This window comes from Protopterus annectens, chromosome 9.part0, assembly GCF_019279795.1.
Source record: "Protopterus annectens isolate FY-2018-M chromosome 9.part0, PAN1.0, whole genome shotgun sequence".
Classification (NCBI taxonomy): domain Eukaryota; kingdom Metazoa; phylum Chordata; order Ceratodontiformes; family Protopteridae; genus Protopterus; species Protopterus annectens.
This window is the reverse complement of record NC_056743.1, coordinates 1301484698-1301507198: the sequence shown is the minus strand read 5'-3', so window position 1 is coordinate 1301507198 and position 22501 is coordinate 1301484698. Positions and strand designations below refer to the sequence as shown.

Sequence of the window (22501 nt, the reverse complement as noted above, 5' to 3'; positions counted from 1 at the left end):
CACTTAGGTGCATTATTTTAATTTTTGCAGGAAAGGCTATTTGAGCTTTAATATTATTCTGTTTTAGAGTTTTTATTAGAGGCCATACCTTTTTTCTCTGTTCCAGCACTTTAGTGGAGTAGTCATTGTCAAATCTTATTGTGTTCTGATTATATTTTATAGGACTTTTCCTCCAAGCTGTTTTTAACACCAGTTCTTTGTCCATAAAAGATAAGAATTTTACTATAATTGATCTTGGTGGTATGATGGATGTTGATGAAGTTGTTGCTGAAGTTCTATTCCCCAGAGCACAATGGGCCCTTTCTATTCCAAAGGGAAAACCTTCTTTAAGATTTAGAACCTCTGGTATCCAAGAGTTTAGGAAAGATATAGTGTCTCCTCCTTCTGTTTTCTCAGGTAAACCAAAAATCCTGATGTTTGACCTTCTCTCTCTATTTTCAAGATCATCTAGTTAGATAACCAAGTATTTTGCTTTAAGAGAAACTCTGTTTGTGTTTCCTCCTCTTTGAGCCTTTGATCAATGTCAGTCAAAGAAGTTTCAATGTTTGTTAACTTTGACTGGTGTTGCTGAAGTATTTCTTTGAAGACTTCTGTTTGTTTCTGTGAGTTCTCATCTAGGTTTTGTAGATTAATCTTAAAATCATCCATTTTTGTTGATAATTCTTGTAATGTGCTAGTCACCAGTTGTAGTTCCTTTTTTAATGTCAAGTCAGCATGAGAATTCTTTAGGTTGCTCATTTCTTCAGATGCTGTGTATAGACTTCTAAGTAATTTGACAGGAAATTTCTTTTAGAAATCCGCCAAAATTTGTATTTAGTTTCTTTAGACTATTAACTAAATATTTGTAGTAGTTTTGTTAGTAATAGTTAATTTAATTTCCTGAATTTAGTACTAATCTATGGAGCTCCAAAAAAGGCTGCTTTTCAGTTAGCCATTCAGGCTCCACCCCACCCCCCCAAACCCTGCTGAGGATAGTTATTCTTGATGGTATCCTGCAAGCTTGTAAGTACCCCCCTCCGTTGTAAAAAAAAAACAGAATGTTGTATGTAGCAGTATTTTTTATATTTGTCTGCTTTGTGGGCTGAACAAAAGCTGCTGCATTATTTATATTGTCTTTAATTGTTTTGTTTTATTCATTGCACTAAAAATTAATTCATTCATTATAGGTGTGGATTGTGTAATATAGTCTAAACATGTGCCATTTTAGTAATATTTTTTGCAGTACCTTATTTACTTTACTGCCTCTAGCATCTGCAAAGGGGCTGACATTTGACAGGTTGTATAGTTTGCATTCTTTGGAGTGAGAATCAGAGCCATCTGATCTTCAGCATCCATTATATAGTCATTTGTTACATATTACTATGGTATAGTCTTTTCTACAAGATCAGATTGTAAGAATTTCTGCATTTAGTTAAAACTGTTACTCTGGCAGTTAATGCAGAAGATTGAAGTTCCAACTTGCTAATGAACTGCTTCCTGAGTCTTTCTACCTTCATTTACCCTGCTGTGTGATATGAAGCAAATCACTTAACCTGATAGTGCTTTGAAGTAATTGGGACTTAGGGATTTCTCCTTAATGGTATTCAGGACTTCATGCCTAGTAACTATAAACCCATTGTAGTTGTTTGCCAGCTATTCCCTATTGTATAGCCAGTCTAGGTCAGGAAATGTAATGGTAGTATCACCAACACACCAATATTTTAATGCATCATAGGCAAATTATTCTTCAAGGGCAGTAGCACTATGTTTGTAGATGAGGCACTGAAATGCGATGCAAAGCTTTTGCCAGCAGCAACTTCTACATTAGTAATAGTTCTGTTTAATGTGGAATTACTCAGATGACTTTGCTTCTGCAGATATTGTGCATATTGACTTAGGATGCTAGTGATCTTTATACACTTTCATATAGTTCCTTCAAAGCTACCAATAAAGTACATGTATTTTATTTCTTCATTACATTAAGTGGTGTACACAGTCAACAATGTGACTATAACTGCTGGTGGGGGGCTCTGTGTTTGAAAGTACCTTATGCTCTTATTGTATGGTCATTTCTTAACAGTCTTTAATCTGACTTTGCAGGACTAGTGTGTGTGTGTGTGTGTGTGTGTGTGTGTGTGTGTGTGTGTGTGTGTGTGTGTGTGTATGTGACTTTGGTCATTATTATTACTTTTTGACACACATTTGGGAAGGATGCAGTCAACAACAAAGCTATAATTGCTAGATTTGGTGGCTGTCTGTGGATAAAAATCACTGACCATGCTTTTCAACATATGCATCTCCCGCCACTTTTTGCAGTTGCATTGCACCAGCAGCCAGTTAACAGCCTCAAAGAGTTGTGTTCCCTTCCAGTTAAGTGTTTTACAGGATTACATTTCCTGCTGACCATACTCAACTTTTTTTGTCATTTGTCAAAACAGTTGTACTGCACTTACCTTTTGCATAATATAATTATATGTAATGAGTAACTGTAGCCCCCAAAAACAGGAGTCAGGGAAAACCATTACATTTATACTGTTAAATTATGTGTCCGTTTTGATTAAAAAGACCACTGGCTTAGTAAACTGTAATAGTATAACGTTATGAGGATATTACATTTTTATATTTTGATCTTTGATAAAAGAACATGGACAAAATTGATTTAGAGAATGGTTAAAGGAAGTAGTATGCAAAATGACCACATTTTGAGAGATCAAATACTGTATTTTTTCCACCAGAACTCAAAGTAAAAGCCATGTATGGTGTGGTTGTTGAATCAAAGTCTAATAAGGTGAAACTTGCTGGGATGGACAGCAATAAAACATTTGCTGTAGAGCTTGAACACTCTGGGATCCTCAAAGAAGAGCATGGAGCATTTATACAGGTAACTGAAAAGTAGCACTATCCATTGATATTAATGTTATTGTTGTGATAGATTTTTGAGACTTGGTTAAATAAATTAACATGTCTATAGCATGCAGTTATTACAGTGGCCATGTTCATAATGTTCACATAAAATGCAGGTGTAAAATAATGATTATTCTGTCTTAAATGAAATCAAACCTTTTAGATGAAATTATTTGAAACAAGGCTGATTGGTTTATTTGAGCACTTTAAGGTCTCTACTGAATTGTTTTGATTCTGTAATTGTAGGTAATCATGAGCTATGTGTAAAATGTGAATCTGTTATGGTACCATTTATACTACTGCTAGTCAAAGTGCTAATACAAACAGTGTGTCTTAAGGAGGTATAAAAGAAATGATCCAAAAGTTGACAGTACCACTCACTGTTTTAAAAAAGGTTATGTGCTTTTGTCTCAGAAACTACTAAGATACTTTTTTTCATCTTGGAACATATAAAGAGACATCATCAGTGATAAAGTATTTTTTTATGTTCTAAGACAAAAGTGCTTAGCCTATGTTGTACTTTGGATTCACATTACAAGCTCGAGATACTGAAATCTTTAATTTCAGTGTCTCGAGACCAAAACACAGGCACTGCAAAAATACGAAAACCCAAAATACCAACACCCATAACATCAAAAATAACAATCCAAAACCAATACCCAACCCTTCCCCACTTAAACACACTAAAATAACAAAAAACAACATACACAACACTACCATACCTATAAGCAGGGGGGCAAACCCCCCTGCACCCCCAGCACGCCAAACACCCACTACTTATGTATACCTACACCGAGGTCGCATTAACATGAAAAAACAGATAAACCCAATGTAATGCGCCCTACTGTCCCATTGCACACTACTATACCTATCTCACAAAAAACACACACACCACACTCAGAAAAAACACACTACTTTCAACATTTACACATCTACACACCTACCTACCCTAACCAACTTATAAAACTTCCCAAAACTTTACACCAAATCACATTCCTACACAAAACCCTAAAAATTACAAACTTACCTGATTCTCCAATCATAACCATATGTCAGCTGCCATCTTTCCTACCCACAAACCACTTACCTTAAAGTGACATACCAGAAAAACAGCACACACCACACCTACTACCAATTCAGTAAACTAACATTCGACAATATGCAGTTTCAGGCAACTCTACTTTTGCTCTTCTGGGGTCTCGAGATACTGAAATTCAAGATTTCAGTATCTCAAGCTTGTAAAGTGAAACCCATTCCTTACAATTGCTTCTGTGAACTGTGGCTGGGATTCAAAAAGGATTACCACAAGAGGGGAGCCTTAACATGAACAATTTCTCCATAGCGATAAGCCTTTTTGATTCACAGCTCACCCTACCTTTGAGGTTTCCAGCTAGTGGGAGCCTCAGCATGGAGGTTGTTCCTACTGGCCAAACTGCGTGGTATTGTGGCAACCTGGTGTAGTGGCTAATGTTAATTAGCCATGTGCTTTCCACAGAAATGCTTGTGTCTCCTGATTTACAGTACTGATATATTCAGAAAATTGTTCAACTGCACAAATTTCCATAGTTGGTGGAAAATGGTAACACCATCTTAAGATAGCAGTCACCCATTCTCTGTAATGGGAACAGTGTTCAGGTAAGTTCAGCAGAGGTGGGGGTGGTTTAGTATGTGTATGTGTATTTGCACAGAAGTGTATGTGTGCACCTGTAGGGGCACGAATGAAGTTGAATAAATGTGTATGTGTGTCCCTGAATGCACTGGCGGGGGGGTTTAAATAGGGAATCGATGATCTGTGTGTATGTGATGTGAAGCGTGCATGTGGGTGAATGGATGAGTGTGTCTGCAAGTCCGATCAGCTGTGAGGGACTTGTTTGATGTTGAGTGTGTGTGTGTGTGTGTGTGTGTGTGTGTGTGTGTGTGTGTGTGTGTGTGTGTGTGTGTGTGTGTGTATATGTGTATGTGAGTGAGGTGCCTTTCCTAGCACTGTGTATGGCCCACCTTTGTAAACACAACCATCTGCACAGGTCTTAACATATCAGTGTGGAAAAACAGGTGATTCAGGGACATACTAATGAGATGCTAAAGATGTCTTTCCCACTGCAGCCATAGCTGTCTGTAAATCACATTTTCTTGCCATTGCATAAATTGACCAATCTCTCATTTTCGGTGAGAATCTTTCTGAAACTTAGGGTTTGTGTAAACATTTGATAGAATTCTACTTCCATGTGATTTTCAGTGCAAATAACTCTGTTATGTTATATTTTGTTGTAAATGCCTGTGTGCACAGGGGGTCTTAGGACCAGCCCCAATACCCAGTTAACTAATAAAATAAATAAATATATAAATTGCCTTTTACTCATTGTTAGTTCCTAATAGCAAGAAAAGTGCTATTGAACTGTTAAAGGAAAGGTGTAGAATTTTTGTTATGGTAGACCATTCTAAAACAATGAGTGAGAAGGTCACTGAAAAACCAATCAGTAAAAACAAAATGAAAACTCCAGCAAAGCTAGAACATCCACTGAGTGACCTCCCAAACCTCTTGTATCAGAGGCACATAGGATATATGCACATGATCCTTATGAACGTCAGGTGTTTCAGCTCATTGGCAATTCTGAATGCCCATGACTTGTTTTGTCATTTTACTGGGCAATTTCAGGCCAATAAAGCCAAAGCCCACTCACTGTGGATCTGCATATTACGGCCTTGTTATGACGTCATCAGCACAGCACAAGCAGAGTGTTTGACTAAGCATTAGAAACACAGGGCTGTTATACCCAGCTGATGTACATTATCATAAGGGTCACTGCAAAAATATCCCAAACAACAAACTAAAACGATGAGTGAGAAGGTCACTGAAAAACCAATCATTTGCATATATCCCATGCGCCTCTGATACAAATGGGTTGGGAGGTCACTCAGTGGAAAATGTTCTTCGTTTTTCACTGTTGCAGTCATTACATTTGGGTACTCTCCTGGCAGATTGCCCTCAGTTGTTCTGATTAACAAAGTCTTGGGTCCTGCGTCGGTTGCTGTCCCTCCTTCCATGACGTCAGGTCGTCAGGGGTATAAAACATGCAGCAGACGCCATTACATCAGTCTTTCTTGCCGTGCGGTGCCCGAATCAGAAGCAGTTCGCAAGTGCCGGTCGGCCAACTCCTGAAATTTTCGTTTTCAAGTTTCAGAACTGAAATCTTCAACTAAAAAGCTAAGTACCCCTTTGGGGAAACTTTTTCTTGCTCCTTACCGATGTCAGTAAAAGTTAATAATTGCATTACTTGTGGGAAGCAAATACCTCATAAGGATTTTCATTTGTACTGTATTCCTTGCCTGGGTCCTGACCACAATATACCTTGATGTCAGTTTTGTGCTTTATTTAATCAACCACAATAAAACGTCGGTAAATTTTTGCTTCTAAATATTTTGGCTCACACTTTAATTATCCAGAAATGCTGTCGGTTAGCAATCCAACTACCGGAATACTGAAAAAACGCAAAGAAAAAGACAGAGGCAGGCCGTTGAGGTCCAAAACTGCCGACGACGCTTCTCCTAAGCCAGTCGCCAGTTTGCCGGTGCTCAGTGAGGCGCTTTCGCAGCCCCTGATACCCGCTACTTCTGATTCGCAGGCCTCTACTGAGACCCATTCGGAGTCTGGTATGCCACAAGATGCTTCAGTTATGTAACCCGCGGATGTCTCTACCTTGGATGGGTCCGGAGCAACTGTGTAGGCACCGGCTCCTGATGGTGTTTTCAGGCTTTCAGATTTCTATATTAGACCGATGCCATCTTTAAAACTAAGGCCAAAATCTCGACCTATGCCTAAAAAACCTATACCTGGGCCATGTGTGCAGGCCCCTATGCCTAAAAAACAAATGATCAAAATGGCTGAAGATTTAATTACTCTGATCAGGGGTAGCCAACACCCCCCCCCCCTTCTAAGAGGCCTAGGCAAGACTTTGATTATGAATCTTCTGAACAGGATTCTATTTCTTCTGACTCTTCTAATGAACAGGAATTGTCTATACCTACTTATGAGGACTTTGATGCAGAAGATTCCATTCCTTCTGCTTCTCCCCCTGAGGATTTTTCTTTTGGGGAAACTTTACATACCTTAAGGGAACATTTCCACTGGGAAAGTCAGGATTTCTCTGAATCTAAAAAGAGACTTAGGGATTTTCTTCCTCAGCATAGGTCTTTGGGCATACCTCCTGTTCTAGACATTGTTGATGATGTTTTTTTCAGAATCTAGTATGCCTCCTGATTCTCTGCCTCCGGCTCCTTGTAAGCCAGACAGATACTACAGGGTCCCTGACTCCCACAAATTCCTTTTCAAAAATCCTGTTGCAGATCCTGAAACCATTTCTCAGGGTCCCAAGGGCATTAAGGCTTGTACAGCTAAAAATCCTACCCCTTCTGATAGAGATTCCAGGGCGCTGGATAGATGGGGTAAGAGGGTTTACACTTCTGCAACCTTGGCAATCAGGGCTTTAAACTGTCAATTGCATATGCTAAAATATCAACAGCATATCATGGGACTGCTTAAACAGAAAATTATGTTAATTTCTGATTGTGTGGAAAACAAAGATTTACAGGATTTATTGCATTCAGCTGAACAAGTTGGAAAACATACTTTGCAATGTGGTTTTGATTCTTTGGAGGCCTCTTGCAGGGCTACTGTAACTGGGTCTGTGCTAAGAAGGCATGCTTGGCTCAAAGAGCAAAATCTGCCTGATCATGTTAAAGCAAAATTGTTGGATGCTCCTTTACAACAGGACCGTCTCTTTGGTAATAAGGCTGAAGAAGTTCTAAAAAAGAAGGAAAGATAAAGCTAAATCTATGCAAACTGTGAAAGATTTCTTACAAGTGCAACCTCCAAGATTTAGTAGGCACTGGCCTACTAAGAACTGGTCTTTTCCAGTTCCTTTGAGAACCACTCAAGTCAAACCCAGACATTCCAAAGGCTCTAGGTTTCAGTCACAAGGGACTTTAAGGAAAAAACAATGGAGTGCCTCCTCCTCCTTCTCCAAATCTGGAAACAACAAGACACCCCCTTATGGTAAGCAGTCTCAATTACTTCCCTTTACACTTACCAAGCACTTACCTTTTAGCCACCCCTTTGGGGGGAAAACTGGCTCTTCATGCAAGAAACTGGCAACTTATAACCCAAGACAAATGGATTTTAAATATAGTATCCCAGGGATACAGATTTCATTTCCACATTTTGCTAATTCCAAACGGATGGCCAGACCTGCCCCCAAATCAGTGGGCAGAGGCCCAGAAACAAGTACTTTCCCTCATGAGCATGGGGGCTATTCAACCAGTACCAGAAGAGGAAAAGGGACAAGGTTTCTATTCAAAACTTTTCCTGGTACCCAGAAAAGACAAATCATGGCATCCAATCCTGGACTTATCTACTCTAAACACCTTTTTGGACATTCCAAAATTCAAGATGCTGAGTCTTCATCAGTTACTTCCTATGCTAGGCAAAGATGCCTGGTTGGCAACTCTAGATTTAAAAGAGGCTTACCTGCATATCCCAATCAGGGAATCTTGCAAAAGATACCTCCGCTTCAAAGCAGGCTACTTGCATTACCAGTTCTATGCACTGCCCTTTGGCTTATCTACTGCGCCCAGGGTCTTTACAAAGTGCCTTGCTCCAGTAATTGCATTTTGCAGGGAAAGAAATATTCAAATATATCCATACCTGGACGACTGTCTAATTCAGGCAGAAAACAAGGACACTCTTCTACACCATCTGGCATTTGTAAAAAGGGTTTAAACTTGTCTAGGATACACTATAAACAAAAAGTAATCACAACTGGTACCCTCTCAAAAAATTACATTCCTGGGTGCAAGCTTGAGTACAACTGCCCAGATGGCTTTCCTTAGGCCAGAAAAACAAATTCATTTGGTGACTTACTTCAAACGGGTGACCACAAAAACTCTGCTTTCTGCAAGGCAAATACTGCAAGCCTTGGGGTTCATGGCCTCCTGCATTCTTTTAATTCCATATGCAAGACTGCATATGAGGAAACTTCAGTGGTACTTAAAAAGTCTGTGGAATCAGCATTGTCACAGCCTGGAAACAATGATTCCTATCATACCTTGCCTGCAACTAGAGTTCCTATGGTGGGTAGAGGCCTGCCACCAAAACAAGGGACTGCCATTCATACCACCTCCTGCCACCCAAACCCTAACTACAGACGCATCAGACTATGCTTGGGGGGGCACATCTGCAGGGAAGTGCATTCAGGGCAAATGGAGCCCAAATCAAATGCACCTTCATATCAATCAAAAAGAAATGCTAGCTGTACAGAATGCACTGACAGCCTTCAAGGACTACCTTCTTCCAGGACAATTAATGATAAAGACAGACAACACCACGGTTATATGGTACATAAACAAGCAGGGGGTACACACTCCTACCCTCTTTGCAGACTAGCCATGGCATTGTGGAACACGGCCTTGACCTATCAAGTACAACTACAAGCACAACTCCTGCCAGGAAAGCTGAATATTCTGGCAGACGAATTAAGCAGAAATCTCATGGACCCACACGAATGGAAACTGGAACCACAGATTTTCAACATGTTCACATGCAAATGGGGGAGCCCAGACATAGATCTTTTTGCCTTACCCCAGAACTATTAGTTGGACAAATTTTGTACAAGAACTCATCACAAAAATGTCTGGAAAGTGGATGCTCTGTCCTTCAGCAGAAAAAAACTATCAGTCTATGCCTTTCCCCATCTGCCTCTGATTTCCAAAGTTCTACAAAAAGTCAAACAGGACAAACCAAAAATGATGATTGCTCCAGACTGGCCTTGCCAACACTGGTACCCACTCCTGTGCAATGTGTCACGCCTTCCACCGTGGCACCTGCCTCAGACACCTTACTTGCTGTCTCAGCAGAACAACCAAATTCTGCACACTCAGCTCCAAACTTTGAATCTTGCAGCGTGGCTAATCACCTAAATTCAATCCCTCAGCAAACCTGTGGTGAATGTCATTTTGGAGGCGAGAAGGCCTAGTACTAGAAAATCTTATGTGGACAAATGGAAAATATTCTGTGCATGGAATCAGTCTCAAGGGATAAGCACAGCAGTGCCCAGCATTCCTCAGATTTTATAATACCTAACTGAGATTCTTCACAAGGGCCTGTCTTTCTCTTCCATAAAAATCCATGCCTCAGCCATTTTAGCTCATTACAACACAGAACCTCCTCTCTTCTCTCATCCCCTGCTAAAGCAGTATCTCAGAGGGGCCAAAAAGTTAATAACACCCAGGAGAGCTCCATCCGCTGCCTGGGACCTCAGTTTTGTATTGGAAACGCTCACTCTCCCCCTTTCAAGCCAGCTGCTACTGCAGACTTAAAATTTCTCTCCTGGAAAACAGCTTTCCTTTTAGCAGTCACTTCAGCTAGAAGGATTTCAGAATTACAGGCTCTTATGGCAGTGGAGCCTTTCATCATTTTCCATGCGGACATGGTATCTCTCAGGACCAATCCATCCTTTCGGTGTATTTGCTTTTGGGATTGGAGGTATATTTTTTGTGTTTCTAATTTTATTTGCTCCCCATTTGGGGGGCACCTGACATCTGGGGCAAGAAAAACTGATGTAATGGCGTCGGCTGCATGTTTTATACCCCTGACGACCTGATGTCATGGAAGAAGGGACAGCAACCAACGCAGGACCCAAGACTTTGTTAATCAGGCCGACTGAGGGCAACCTGCCAGCAGATTACCCAGATGTAATGACTGCAACAGTGCACTCGAACATCTACATTTATGGTAAGTGTACACAACTGTACTTTCTAGCTTTGCTGGAGTTTTCATTTTGTTTTTACTGAATGTTTTTTCAGTGACCTTCTCACTCATGTTTTAGTTTGTTGTTTTTGCAGTGACCCTAATGATAATGGACATCAGCTGGGTACAACAGCCTTGCTTAGTCAAACACTCTGCTTGTGCTGTGCTGATAAGTTCATAACAAGGCCGAAATATGCATATCCACAGCTAGTGGGGTTTGGCTTTATTGGCCTGAAATAGTCCAGTAAAATGATGAAACAAGTCATGGGCATTCAGAATCGTCTATGAGTTGAAACACCTGATGTTCATAAGGATCATTTGCATATATCCCATGTGCCTCTGGTACAAGAGGTTTGGGAGGTCACTTAGTGGAAGTTCTAGTTTTGTTGGAGTTTTCATTTTGTTTTTACCAATTATGGTAGACTATCCAAACTGTTCTGATTTACAAAACAGGTAAACAGGATGAATTGGTATGTACTTGGCATTGAGATTTGGTCAGTGAAACAGCCCTGACCATATCTAATTCAAGGTCCACATATGCAAATGTATAGAAGTAACATGATGCAGTTGATTAAGCAGTTACGTAAAGAAATTCATCTGTTTATTTATCCAGATGCAAGTAAGTTTACCAGCTGAGAGCTACAGAATCCATTGCCATTTTCTGTATGTAAAAACATTTCTGTGGGCGATGACAATTCAGCTCAATATGAAAACTTTTTATATAAGGAATTGATTAAGACTAATGTTGGCAAACATGCTTCATCTCTACAAGCTGCTTGTCTGAGGTTCACATTGCTCTGTAACTTGACTTGGGTAAATATTCAAGGTATGGAAGACTAAGAAATCAGTACACTGTAGTGACCATATACAGTGTATAGACTTTTTGTATGAACTTTGAATCAATCAGTGAAATGCTATTATCTCCATCTGTGTATTAAAGTTATGATGTTATCACATATACCGGTATATAGTATCTCTGTCTTTAAGGGGATTTGCCATTATTATATTAGTGTTGTAATGGTATCCTCTTTTTCAGACAGTTCATTAAGGACTCTTACTAGATGCACATAATGCCTAACACCTCTTCACTCATTCATCTTGACTCTGTGTGTGCATTTCCAGTATGTATATATACTACAGTAAGCACTGATAAGCCAGGAAGACAACAGCCATAGCAGTCACCAACATGATTTGAGAAGTCCAAGAAGACATGGTTTGAGAAGAGTCCAGTAAGACCATTGAGAATGACTTTTGGACAGCCTTGTAAACCATCCAGTGTGACTGTGGAAGGGTGAGGTAGGATATTGTGCAGGGCAGGCTATACTCAGCAAAGGTGGAAAAATGCTGACTTTAACTGGGGCCACTGTAGACAGGTGGACGGAACATACCGAGGAACTCCTTCCCTCATCTGAGGAAGTAGTGCCAGAAGCCAATGGTAGAACTAAATCCATCAGAGCAGAAAAGAGCAGCAGTTAAATGCTTCAGTTGTCAAAGGCTGTGAGAGTAGATAAGGGCCTTCTGGAAATATGGGCTCTGTGACATACAGGAAAGAATCCCTGACTGCAACTCAGATGATCTGAGTTTGAGTACAGGGTCAGGAGCTGGAAGAGCTCAACTATTTTTTTGGGGGGGTATTCCAAGTCTAGCAGAGCTCCAGTACAAGGGGATGGTTGCATGAAGGTGCAGACTGGGAGATAAAGGTCCAGAATCCAAAGATGGTGATGGTAGTTCTCTAGAGGGGTGTGTGTGTGTGTGTGTGTGTGTGTGTGTGTGTGTGTGTGTGTGTGTGTGTGTGTGTGTGTGTGTGTGTGTGTGTGTGTGTGTGTGTGTGTCTGTCTGTGTCAGAAAGAGGGCATTGGATTCCCCTGTGATGATGTAGTGACTATGTTACCACCAGAAAAGGGATTGAGGTAAGAGTAGGGCAGGAAAAAAATGCCACCATAACTTGTGCCTGTAATGATGCAGGCTGCTGACTAGAAAGGGTGTCTGCCAGCCAGGACAAGAAAAATAAGGGCACCTTTGGGTTCCTGTCAGGGTGATAATGCAGACTCACAGCTGGTGAGAAAGTGCCCTTGGTCACAGCCATGTCTTCTATGGAACCCATTCTGCATGGGGTAATCTGAAACATCTGGCCCTATTTAGGTGCTCTCACCTCCTTGATGATGTCAACAGATTAGATGGTGGTGTAGGCAGATGCACTAAGTATCCTCGTGGCTGCATTGATGATAACCCCGTCTAGACAATTCTTACCCAGGGTGAAATTCCTGGATAGGGAAATAAATGAGCATGTCTAACTGTGGGGAGGTGCAGTTACCAGAAGGCATGGGTGCAAAAAGTACACAATAAATAGACCAGTCTAGAAATTTTAAGGCTGTAGACATTTGTGAAGTGTTTTATTTAACCCATATTTTTAATGTTGCAATGAAAGCTTATTACACTACCTTTTGATTGACAAACTGGGATAGTGGCTCTCCCATTTTTTCAAAAAAGGGGTACAAGATGGTTTGCTCCAGTTACAGAGGGATCACACTCCTCAGTTTGCCTGGGAAAGCCTGTATCAGGATGATGGAAAGAATAGAGAAGCCATTGATTTGGGCGGAGCAGTATGTGTTCAGACCTGGCTGCGGAGCAGTGAATCAAATCTTTGTCCTTGTAAAGGTATTAGAGGGGTAATGGGGTTTGCCAACACTGTAAAACATGTGTTTGGTGTATTTGGGGGAGTCTTATGACCATACATCTCAGTATGTATTGTGAGGAACTACAGCTGCAATATGGGGCTTTGGAGCTACTGCTGCATACCATTCAATGTCCCTGTTTGAAAAATGGCATTTATGTCTACATTCCTATCATTAAGCTGAGTACATTTATGATGGGTATATGCCCCCACCAAGGGTATTTATTTTCTGTTTTGTTGTTTCTGATTTTTGTAGTCAGGATAGCAAAATGCAGCCATAGACTAAATACTATCAAGTATAGGGACATGAGGCCTGTATCTTTGTTTGCAGATGATAATGTCCTCCTAGTTTCAGCTGAATGGTTCTCAGGATGCATCTGAGTGATTTGCTGCTGTGTATGAAGTGCATGACATGGGAATCAGCATCTCCAAATCAGAAGTCGTGTATTTCTCTCCTGAAAATACTAGATTGCTTTTTCCAGTGAGAGAAGAGTTACTGCCTCTGCTGGGGAAGTTGCTTTTTCCAGTGAGAGAAGAGTTAGTGCCTCTGCTGGGGAAGTTGCTTTTTCCAGTGAGAGAAGAGTTACTGCCTCTGCTGGGGAAGTTGCTTTTTCCAGTGAGAGAAGAGTTACTGCCTCTGCTGGGGAAGTTGAAGTATCTTGCAGTATTGATCATGCGTGACATACCAGGGCACTGGGAGCTTGACTAGCTGATTGGTGCAGCAGTTGCAGGCATGATACTGTAATGTGGTGTGAAAGACAGAACCAAGTCATAGGACAAAACTTTTAATTTACTGGTCTAATTATGTCCTCTTCCCCAACCTGGTGCCATGAGCTTTGCATAGAGACTGAAAAGATGAAATGGTAAATATAGACAGCAGAAATTATATTTTTATGCAGGGTAGTTGGCCTCACTGTCTGTGACAGAGTAAAGAAGGATCTCAGAGCACATTCACTGCTCTGTCATGTGAGAGAAATCAGTTTGCTTTAGGCACCTGAAGCGGGAGGTGTATCAGTCACAAACCACTGAGAAGACACCGTAGTGAAAACCCAGGATGTGCTGAAGGATTATATGTATATCTTAAGTTTCCTTTAAATGCCTAAGGAATCCCACGGGATAAGTTGGAAATTGTGGTGGCTAGGGAAGTTGTGTGCAGCTGGTTCAGCTTGCTGTCACCATGCCTTTTATCAGAGCAGGCAGTTTAGACAATGTTGAAAACGATAATGATGATGATGATGTTGATGGTGATGATCTTCCAATGCTGCCAACACCATTGTAGATGCCACACATAGTAAAAGTTTGTTCTGGAATGCCAGTATGCATCTTCAATGCTTCAGATCAGGCATCAAATTCCTTCTCCATCTGGACTTTTCATTCCCCAGGAAGTCCCCCCTCACACAAACATACACAAAAGGGTTCATTTTTCTTTTATTTAAAATCCAAAATGACAATTGTATAGGTCCCACAGGAAAATACATACTACACAGTCCTTAAGTAGAGCATCTAAAAAAGACATCACATTTCACATTCATTAAAACATTTTTCTAATCTCTTATGGCTTTCCATATGCTCTTTTGTTTTCCTTCTGGCTTATGTTATACTGAGCCTCTTCAGTTTGACAACTGAACTGCATTAAATAAGTTTTACATTTTATATATATACTATAACCTCTCCTGACTTACCATATATAGCTATGCTATTCAGATTTCTGTTTCATTTCTGTTATTTTCCATTCCCTGTAACAGTTGTTGATGTTGATAACGTACATTTTTAATCGATTTATGTTATACTGAGCCTCTTCAGTTTGACAACTGAACTGCATTAAATAAGTTCTATATTTTATATATATACTATAACCTCTCCTGACTTACCATATATAGCTATGCTATTCAGGTTTCTGTTTCATTTCTGTTATTTTCCATTCCCTGTAACAGTTGTTGATGTTGATAACGTACATTTTTAATCTATTTCCACCCAAAATCCTCCAAAATTTTTTATAAACATGCCGACAAATAGTATGCTTAATCCTTTCAGTTGTCTCCTTATATCATTTTCTTAAACATTTTCTCTGCCTCTATTTTATGCTTTTTATTAAATAGCTTTAGCATCTATCTTCCATAAAATACCTTGTTAGTTCATAGGAGGTTACTAGGCTAATGGCCCTGGGCCCTTTGAAAGTTTAGCCATGCAAAACAACTGTGTATCCTCATTGACCATAGTTATATTGTCATTGTTAGTAGAGTGATTCTATGATCAGCATCACCTAGCCCTGTCCATGAGGGACATAGGTGCCACCTTTGGGATGAATTTACGTTTACCCATCCAATTGTCAATGTTGCACTTAAATAAGGTAATTGAGGAGCTCTGCTTCACGTGAAGTGGGAGCTTATTCCAGAGGAGTGGCAATCTCTGGGAGATATATCTGTCTCTCCAACATGTTTTGTTAATGTCACAGGCTAGGTTGAGATTCCTGGAGCGAGTGACTCTTGTCCCTTTTATTTTGCGGATATGCAACATTTCCATTATGGCAGAGTCAGAGACTGCTCTGTAGGCCAGGCACAGGTCTCCTCTCAGCAGCCTGTATGACAGAGTACAGTGACAGGGCTTTCAGTCTTTTCATGTAAGTCACGTTTTGGAGGCTGTGGATTCTATTGGGTAGAAACCTCTGTGGTCTCTCCAGTTGCTGCAGGTGTCTGATGAGATATATATGGAAGGGAGTACTGTACTTAATTAGTGGTCTAATAAGGGTCAAGTACAGCGGAGTTAAAACCTCCTTACTCTTGGATGCAGTGCCCTTATTTATGAGATGCGCAATGTAGAAGGCTTTTCTTACCACTATGAACACATGGTGAATGAAGTTTAGATTGCTATCAACCTGCATTCCCAAGTATCGCACCACTGGGTTTGAGCTTAGAGGGGTGCTATCTATATCACAATTAGCAGGAGCTACTTTTTTGCCAGGGGGGGATAATGAGGCATTTTCTTTATGTAGTTTTAGTCCGTGACTTTGGCACTAATCATTTGTCTGCGTCAGCCCATTCCATAATATGTTTACATCTCAGGGGGACTCAGTGATTGCGCCTAGTTTGTAGTCATCTGCAAACTTGGTAAGCCACAGGCCATCTACTTTCACCTGAACCTCAGAGAAATAGATTCCAAACAGTAGAGTGCCCAACACAGATCCTTGTGGTACCCCACTGGTAACTAGTCTACTGGTGGAGGTGGACTCCCCAACTTTGGCAGTGTGCATTCTATCAGTGAGCAAGTTGGCTGCCCATCTAGTGATGTATGGGTTAATCCCCAGCTGGGAGAGTTTCTCAGTGATCCCTGAGTGGGGGAGTTTGTCAAAAGCCTTGGTTAAATCAAGATAGGTGGTATGTACTACTTTGTCCTCATTCAGAGCATTGGTGACATTCTCAAAGAAGTCCACCCAGCTTAATAAGCAAGATCTACCCTTGACAAAACCAAACTGGGTTAGGTCAAGGATTTGAAGGTTGCCTGTGTCCTTGTTGATAGGGTCCATGATGATTCTTTCCATGGCCTTGCAGATAAGGCTGGTTAAGCTTATGGTTGACAGTTTCCTGGGTCGATTGATGGGACCCCTTTGTGCAAAAGGATTACTGTTGCTGTTCTCTACTCTGCTGGAACAAACGCAGCGATTAGGCTGAGGTTAAAGAGAGTGCTAAGTGGTTCCGGTAGGTCTTGTTTAGATTGCTTAGTAAGCAACCTGGGATGTTATCTGCTCCCACAGAGGCCATGTTTTTGGCATTGGAGAGTGCTTGTATGATCTGTTCTTTGGAGGTACTTAGTAGAGAACTGGTGTCAGGAATGCTTTGCTGTATGGCTGGTGGGGACAGGGCGGTGAAGTTATTGCCAAATCTGTCAGCTAGCAGGTTGGCAGTTTCCTCGGGTTTGGTGCGAGTGATGCCATCCACTATAAGCTCAGCACAGCTGGGCATTCCCTTTTAGGTTTCAGACATAGGTAAAGAATGCCTTATGGTTGTCTTTAGCTAAGGATGCTAATTTAGTCTTGTAACTAGCCTTAGAGGACTTTACAAGATATCTGATTTGCTTGTTCAAGCAATGGAGGGTATTCTTTCTCTGTTCAGTAAATTCCCTCTTGTTCTTAGATATCAGTTTCTTTCTTTTGTTAAATAACTTATTGTTTTTTCAGGAGGACCTGTTTTCAGTCCTGTCAGGTACAGCTGAGTCAATACATTTGTTTAAGTGGCTATATAGGGCATTTGTGTACTCTTATCACTTAGTAGGCTTGAGTTTGATTTGGAGAAATTTTTCAATTTTTTTTATCCTGTGGGGGTGTCAGGTCTGATCTTTACTCCAAACGAGACAGATTTATAGTCTGACCTTACCAGGGAGGGCAGCACACAGGGGGTAGTGCAGTGACCCCTGCCATGTTGATGAGCACTCGGTTTAGGACATTTGAGCCCCTTGTGGGGGTGCAGACCAACTTTTCCAGGGCATTTGAATTAACAAAATCCAGGAACCTCAGTGCGATCATATTTATGCTAGTGTAAGTTGCCCAGTCAGTGGAAGGATAGTGGAAATCTCCCATGACCAAGGTGTTTGGCTGTATACTGTGTGACTCTAGCAAGTCCAGGTAGGCGATGTGCTTCTCCTGGTTCATGGCGGGGGACCTAGAGCTAGCAATGATGTGGTAGAGTATTTTGTATATAGTTATTTGGACCTGGAGTCGCTCAAGAGAGTTGTGCTGTTTTACCAGTCTTGAGGTGTATTTGGATTTAATGAAGATGGCTACACCTCCACCTTTGCTTCTTTCACACTCATTTTGAGGTCTGAATGTGTGAAAGGCAGTTTAGCCTTGTATGGCCGGGATGCTGTCTGTGACCTTGAACCAAGTTTCAGTGACTGCACAGATGTCAGCATCTTCCAAGGTGAGGAGTGCTTCCAGAGAGTGCAGTTTACTGTTTAGGCTCATAACATTAATCAGCATGACCTTGAGTTTATCTCTGGTGGATTTCTGTATGTTTGTAGTTTTGTTGTTTTGACATTGCCTAAAAAAGGCACCATGGGGAGGCAAGCATCTTTGCCAGTATCAGAAAGCCTTGAGGAGACCAATGAAGGCCATCTCTGGCAAAGCAGCGTGGTCTATCTACCATGTCTTTCCAGACTGTCAAATACTGGATCCCCCTGGAGTGACACCAGAAGCTAAGCCAATTGTTGAAATCAATAATTTTTTGTCTGTATTGTGGCATCATCTTAGGTGAAGGCAGAGTGCTGCTTAGGGCTAGGAAAATACCCACCTGGGGTACATAATCTGAGAGTTCAGTCATTTCTCTTTTCATATAGTGTAGAGCAGTACGTCTCAAGTCATTTACTCCAACATGTACTAACAGCAATTGTTGCTGAGTGACATGAGTGCGTGCATGATATGATGGATGCTGGCACCGGACAGGCAGCTGACCGTGACCTTCTTCTTGTGAAGCCTGGTGAGGGGGACATCTGTGTGTTTCACTATTGAGTTGCCTATGACTAGGACATTAAGTTTTGAGGTGTTTTACCTTAGAGGCTTAATTGTTGAGACACTGATATGTGTATTGTTAAGTGTAGTGGTGGATTCTGTTCATGTGCCAGTATGTGTAGGGTGTTTGCTCTTGGGAAGTCTCTGGTCTTTTGGTGGGCTCTTAGTGAGTACCTCCACGTATGTGGATTTATGTTTTTTTACTTTATCTTGTGTTAGTGGAGAGGTGTGTGTGTGCTGACAACCTGGTTGATGTCTTTTTTATTGTTATGTGAGAGGACTGATTCTAGTTTCATGTTATAGTTTCATCTTTCACATGCTGTATTTGTTTTCTTTAGGAGCAATTCATTGTCAGTATACATGAGGCAACAGATACACTGGCTCAGGTTGCCCATTTCAATTATGCTGGCTGGAGAAATGTTGGGAAACTTGACTGTCCATAGTAGCAGGTAATTCTTAAGTACTAATTTGTGACAGGGAAAATTAGATGAGCTATTGCTCTGGGTTAACAAGGGGACTTATTCTATAGAAGATCATGGATGAAAAGTGTGGCAACGCTGCTCAGTGCTCAGCTGAGTTGGCTGCAGTGCAGAAGTACACAGCTGCGTTGCCTGCAGAGCAGCAGGGAACCTTGGAGGGTTTCACTGACTCACGTCTGGGGAAAAACTAGTTTCTAGGCATTTGTGTCAATACAAGGCACTGCTAACCCCCATTTGCCAGCTGCAAATCTTATATACATGCAAAATTAAACAGTTTTAAACTAGTTTGCCAGTAGGAAATCACACAATGATCCATCCTTCAGCGATCCCCAGCTCAGACAAGGCTATATTCCCACTCTTCTGCCATAAGGGTGTTGGGGAGCCCTTCTTAATGTAAGCTGGCTAGATTTGAGTTCAAGTGTGTGAAAAACAGGCAAGATTCAGCAAGTCTGGATCTAGCCTATGCTAGCTAAGCAGCATTTTAGTGCAAATTGAGTGCAGGTAATAAGCAGGCACAAATAGTAAAAACAGTCAAAAGGGCACAAATGAATGCAGTAAAACAGTAAAATACAGATGAAGAAGTGGGGTCTGTATTACATGATCAAAACCTTAGGTTATCGAACACCTAAAGGTCGATCACTAAATATCAAGCCCATAACATCGAAAACAGTCATTTCCACATAGGGAAACAATGCCATCGGCCAAATAAAATAAAAAACTTTTAAACAGAAATGATGTGGGGGGGGCTTCACCCCCCCACACCCCCCCTAACTAAATATACCAACTCTGAAATTGCTCTACAGTGGAGAAAGAATAAAATCTGTGTAATGGCCAAATGACTCATTTCCCTGTTTGGAAATGGACGTTCGCAATTTTCAGACTTCGACATTTCATGTTCGACCTTTAAGTGTTCAATAACCTAAGGTTTCAATCACATAATAGGGAACCAAAAAAGTGCAGATCAAATTCAAAATAAGCGTAATTTCTTGTTCTTAGCTTTGGATGGATTGGATTCAAGCAGAAACACTCTGGACCTCTGGCAAAGGACGCCAAATGCAGAGCAACTCTGGTTAATTGCGCTTAAATCAGAACAAAGACACTTAGAATAACAGGTGCAGTAAGCCTTCAACCACCAATTCCCAGCTAAGAAGGGCAGAGGTTACCCTTGCCCCCCAAAGAGTGTAGACCACAAACATTCTTAATGTAAAATAACTGGCCTGAAGCCCAAGTGTTTAAACCAGAACTAAGACACTTTTAGAATAACAGACACAATAAGCCTTCATCCAGCATTTCCAAACTTAGAAGGATGTAAGCTACCTCTCCTGCCACAAGAGTATAGACTGCAAACCTTCCTTATGCAAGATAACTAATATCTTTTCCAGCATTCAGAGAAGTGTAACACATACAGAAATTGCTAGTTAATGTGAGCTGCTGTTTTTCTTATTTCCTGGAGTGTGGCTATAGTGGCCAGTAATATACCCCAAATACAGTTTTGCACTTAAACCTTCTCTCTTCTCTTCTTTAATACCAGTACCCCAACTTCTTCAGTCTTCCTCCATGCCTCTATTATTGCCTTCACCTCGTTATTTTTCCTAAGACATATACATATGTTACCCACATAAACAGAATGCCTGCTTCCTACACGCTGTCATCAACATGCAGTTGAGCTTCATAGGTTATGATGTCTCAATGAACTGTTCTGGTTAGCAGGTTGGAAATTTTGGCAAAGTCAAGTAAAAATGCTGATTATTTTCTACTCAAAAGATGGTGAGTTCCGTTAAAAAAATAATACATAATTATATTGACCAATGTAGCACTGAACTTAGAAGACCGCATTGTCTTACTTCCTTTCCCTAAACTGAAATTCTTCCCAAACCACCCATCATTAATTAGCATCCTTCCACTTGTCCTTGATAAAGATTTCTCAAAGCTTGCAGGTGCAGCCTGGAACTTGTTACCTCAAAATATCGTGTCCATATCACAACATCGAACCTGACAACATCGAACGCTCACATGAGCGAAAATCCACGTACTCGAAAACGGTATTGTGGGGGGCACCTACTAAATATATATTCCTACTCTGAGATCGCACTACAGTGAGGAAAGGGCAAAAATCCCGATCTTCACTGTACTGCGAACAAAATTAATAAAGTTCGAGGATGTGGATTTTCGCTCATGTGACCGTTCCATGTTATCAGCTTCAATGTTCTGATATAGACCCAAAATATCAGGAAACTATAGAAAATAAGTAAATCTGATGTCCATCAGTTCTCGTTTGCCGCCTTCCAGCACAGACGTGATTCCAAGCCTCCTTTCAGCTAAGTGGAAAATTTTCCTTTATTATTGTAAATTTTTATTAGTTTCTTCTCTCATACTTATTCTTTATCTTTGTTGTATCTATATCTATATTGTTAACCTCCCCTCCCCATTAAGGTAGATTTCCTGTCTTTATCAGTTTTTGCTGGAGTTAGGTCCCTTTCCTGACTTCCATCTCTCTCTCTCCTTTTCTCTGTTTCTCTTTCTCTTTAGATATACAAAAAAAAAAAACCTTTCCATGTATCTTTTAGTTGTAGACTGCATATTTTATAGTGTGCATGTATGAGTCGTGTGTGTGTGTGTGTGTGTGTGTGTGTGTGTGTGTGTGTGTGTGTGTGTGTAGCATGTGTGTGTGTGTGTGTGTGTGTGTGTGTGTGTGTGTGTGTGTGTGTGTGTGTGTGTGCTATTACTAACATATCCGACAAACCATCTGGCTTTAAGAGGTGTGCCTTTTGTGAGCATAAGATTCCCAACTCGTATGCCCACAAGAGGTGCATGTATTGCCTGGGTCTGGGGCCCTTGGAGATGCCATGTGATATCTGCTCAGCCTTCAATCTCCAGGCCCTCACTGACAGGTGAAATAAACTTATTTTGAGAGGGATTCTTCCAACTTCTGGAGCCCAGACCCCTGTCCCGAAAAAGCACGCCCCCTCTGTATATACGGGGGCATCGACTTCTACTCCAGAGAAGCGCAAGAGGCTTTTGGATCCATCATCTTCGGATTCCTCCTACTCTTGCTTCTCTCCAGATCCAAGAGGGCCCTCAGATCCAGTGTAGCCAGTGTCGGCCAAACCATCCCTTCTTCAGACCCTCAGACCTCGGGGCCATGCAGTCAGTCAGAGGTAGTG

The 22501-nt window shown here is 41.1% G+C and overlaps 1 protein-coding gene across 1 annotated transcript in view; it reads left to right on the top strand.

The window, feature by feature from the left end:
* LOC122812025 (protein transport protein Sec24C-like) overlaps positions 1–22501 on the top strand; it is a 784735-nt gene that overhangs the window by 523073 nt on the left and 239161 nt on the right. Inside the window, exon 15 of the mRNA XM_044084258.1 lies at positions 2715–2860. Coding sequence (XP_043940193.1) covers positions 2715–2860 — 146 coding nt within the window. The remainder of the gene's footprint in view (positions 1–2714; positions 2861–22501) is intronic.